This window comes from Camelina sativa, chromosome 17, assembly GCF_000633955.1.
Source record: "Camelina sativa cultivar DH55 chromosome 17, Cs, whole genome shotgun sequence".
NCBI classification, from domain to species: domain Eukaryota; kingdom Viridiplantae; phylum Streptophyta; class Magnoliopsida; order Brassicales; family Brassicaceae; genus Camelina; species Camelina sativa.
In genome coordinates, this window is record NC_025701.1 from 30,072,037 (window position 1) to 30,075,455 (window position 3,419).

The 3,419-nt window shown below is 35.4% G+C and overlaps 1 protein-coding gene across 4 annotated transcripts in view; it reads left to right on the top strand.

Annotated features, from left to right (window-relative positions):
* Positions 1-2,140, top strand: part of LOC104758386 (DNA polymerase I A, chloroplastic/mitochondrial) — a 6,857-nt gene extending 4,717 nt beyond the window's left edge. The window contains exons 7-14 of one of the 4 annotated variants that reach the window (XM_019239629.1): positions 34-114; positions 214-309; positions 519-611; positions 704-898; positions 1,052-1,144; positions 1,241-1,447; positions 1,539-1,628; positions 1,752-2,140. In XM_019239629.1, the coding sequence (XP_019095174.1) occupies positions 34-114; positions 214-309; positions 519-611; positions 704-898; positions 1,052-1,144; positions 1,241-1,447; positions 1,539-1,628; positions 1,752-1,913 (1,017 nt within the window). In that variant the 3' untranslated portion in view covers positions 1,914-2,140. Of the gene's footprint in view, positions 1-16; positions 115-213; positions 310-518; positions 612-703; positions 899-1,051; positions 1,145-1,240; positions 1,448-1,538; positions 1,629-1,751 lie in introns of all 4 variants that reach the window. The other 3 variants (XM_019239628.1, XM_010481247.2, XM_019239626.1) reach the window with 3 other exon arrangements.

The following is a 3,419-nucleotide window of genomic DNA, read 5'->3' on the forward strand; positions in this document are numbered from 1 at the left end:
TATGTTGGATTTGGAGGCGGTGAAAGGGGAAAGGAAGCATGTCATGCTATTGCCTCATTATGTGAAGTTTGCTCTATAGATTCTTTGATCTCAAATTTTATTCTTCCATTACAGGTAATTGTTTTTTCGGAACAGCTTCTATCTGAATTTTTAGCTGCTAATCCCTTACCCTTCAGATTGATGTTTATGGAATCTTTTTTTCTTGTTTGTCAGGGAAGTAATGTATCAGGCAAAGATGGTCGTGTCCATTGCTCCCTAAATATCAACACAGAAACTGGGCGTTTATCAGCTAGAAGGCCAAATTTGCAGGTAAGTTTCTATTGTTATCTACTGGTACATTTTGAAAATTATGTCGGCAGTGATATAGTTATGTTTGAAATTATGTGTTGTGTTACCAAGAGCTATTACAGTATCTTATTTGAAATGGTCAAGTTATTTTTGTCAATCGTAAGTATGCTACTTATGGTCTTGTAATTGCATTTTACAATGTGTTACTAAAGTTCTCCTTATCTGCCTAGAACCAACCTGCTCTGGAGAAGGATCGGTACAAGATTCGTAAGGCCTTTGTATCATCACCTGGAAATACACTCATTGTGGCTGATTATGGGCAGGTGAAAATACGATACTCTGGTAGTCGTAGAAACATACGTAAGGGTATTATGCTGGTTCACTCGTTGACTGTGATCTCTTTTATCTTCTTCAGCTGGAACTTCGAATTCTGGCACATCTTGCTGGTTGTAAAAGCATGATGGAAGCTTTCAAAGCAGGCGGAGATTTCCACTCAAGGACAGCCATGAATATGTATCCGCATATTCGTGAAGCTGTAGAGAATGGCCAAGTTATCCTTGAATGGCATCCACAACCTGGGGAAGACAAGCCGCCCGTGCCATTGTTAAAGGTGCGTTCTTGATTGTTAACTGACAAAGTGGTTTGATTAGCTACGAAAACATTCGACATCTCTGCATAATGTATAGAGCCCATCGTTGACACAAAGAACTTAAAATTCTGTGCTCATATTCTTTTAACAGTTTGCAAATATGTTGATACTCAGGACGCCTTTGGGTCAGAGAGAAGAAAAGCGAAGATGCTTAACTTTTCAATTGCATATGGGAAAACAGCGATTGGGCTTTCTAGAGATTGGAAGGTAATACATACTTTTTGAATCTGTATGGTTGATATAACCATATGCTTTCATGTGTGATGAATCTACAACGATGCCATATTTTTTAACCATGTAAAGGTCTCGAAAGAAGAAGCTCAAGACACAGTCAATCTGTGGTACAATGACAGACAAGAAGTAAGGAAATGGCAAGACATGCGTAAGAAAGAAGCTTTGACAGACGGGTATGTACGTACTTTATTAGGACGAGATCGTAGATTCCCGGCGTATCGTTCACGTGCTCAGAAGAATCATATCCAAAGAGCAGCGATCAACACCCCAGTGCAGGTTTCCATTTTGTTCTTGTATTTTAACATATATACTAATATCCTTTCTATTCGCCAATCTCAACTATAAGCATCGTTGATCTGCATCACAGGGAAGTGCAGCTGATGTTGCCATGTGTGCAATGTTGGAAATATCAACAAATCAACAGTTGAAGAAGCTTGGTTGGAGATTGCTTTTACAGGTAAACAACACTCATGAATCTTACCATAACCTTATATCCACAGACTAAACATTTGTCAAAAAAAAACCATATTGGGTTGTACTTGTTTGAAACTTGAGTAATAAGACTTCTTTTGGGAAACAGATTCATGATGAAGTAATCTTGGAAGGACCATTGGAATCAGCGGAGATTGCCAAGGACATAGTTGTGGACTGTATGGCTAAACCGTTTAACGGAAAGAATATCCTCTCGGTCGATTTATCTGTAGATGCAAAATGTGCTCCGAACTGGTATTATGCCAAATAAGAGCTAAGAGACCGGTCGAAGGAGAGAATAGTTCAAGGAAGACCATTTTTGGGTACATATATTAAGGTTTGGTATGTTGGCTTTTCGCTTTGTTAATTGTTAGGAAGCCTTTGAATGTTGTTGGGCTGTGTAAATTGCTTTCATTACTACTAATTCTCTAACTTAACAATGTCTGCAAATGTGATCCAAGTAACTTCAGAAATATCATGAAACCGTTTAACGTTGGATCGGTTTGTGTAAAATTCTTCTACAGAGATCTCTCTTCTATGTCCGATTAAGTTGACCTGAACCAAATAATTCAGTTTTGTTCTTTCTATCTAAGTAAATCATAACAAAAGTCAAACCGAAAAAAGAAAATCAAATGAATCGATTGAAGCTACATATTGTGCTTGGTTAAGTCTCATATGCTTGGTTAAGTCTCCTTTGCTTGGTTAAGTGTCCTTTGAAGTACATGTCTGATGAGGCAAGGAGTCTCAAAGCGGACGGTCAGCTTCCAAACTCCAAAGAATATCCGTCTTAATGAAGGTGTTGTTGTTGATCTCGATGAAGATGACGATAACGCGGGGTATGATTACATTGAGTTTGAGAACGGGGAAATTGATAGTATCTAAGTTTGTTCCAGCTTCGTAACGAGAAGCCGAAGACTTCGTGATAATATTATTCATGTTAAAAATAGAGATTGTTATGTGTTTGTTTCCCCAAATAATTTTACATAAAGTTGTTTTCAGATTCGTAAGAAGAAACTATTGTTTGGTCAAAAGAGAAGAAACACGAGTTTATCTAAACGCAAATATTGTAGATCAGTTGCTGCTATTTGATGTTAATAAGAACCAGGTAATAGATTGATGAAGTAAAGGCTTATGAAAACGAAAGTATTAAACCCTCTCCAAGTCATACTAATTAACCTAAGAATGGGCATATAAACTAGACTGAACCTCCTAAACCAAAACGATGCGTTTTCCTTGCGGTATGCATTCCCAATTGCTTAATTAGGATTCTAGGGACAGATATATATTAATCATAATTAAACTTCAATATTGAAGAATCGCAAACAATAATGAATTTCTTCTTAGAAAACAAAAATGGATGATCCCAATTATCAGTGATTTCCCATCTTAGCAATTTCTGTAAATTTTAAAATCCTGATTAATTATGTAAACATATATATATCATTAGGTATCATATTTGTATTAATTATCCTATGTTAAATATAATCAAAGATAATCCAACTATAATAATGTAATGTCACATGAGGTATGCATTTTAATACCAAGTTAAAATCTTAAAAGTCATGTATTATTATATATCTTTATCATTTACCACTACTATTAAAAAAAATAGATAAAAATATTTATTTATTTACATTAAAATTAGCAATTGTAAGAGAGATTCATCCATAAATATTAAAACAAATGAACTGGTTATATAAAAAAAAATATGTTTAGATCTTAAAGTTATTTCCAGAAATACTTAAATACATGTCCAAATTTTTATTTAGGGGGGGGG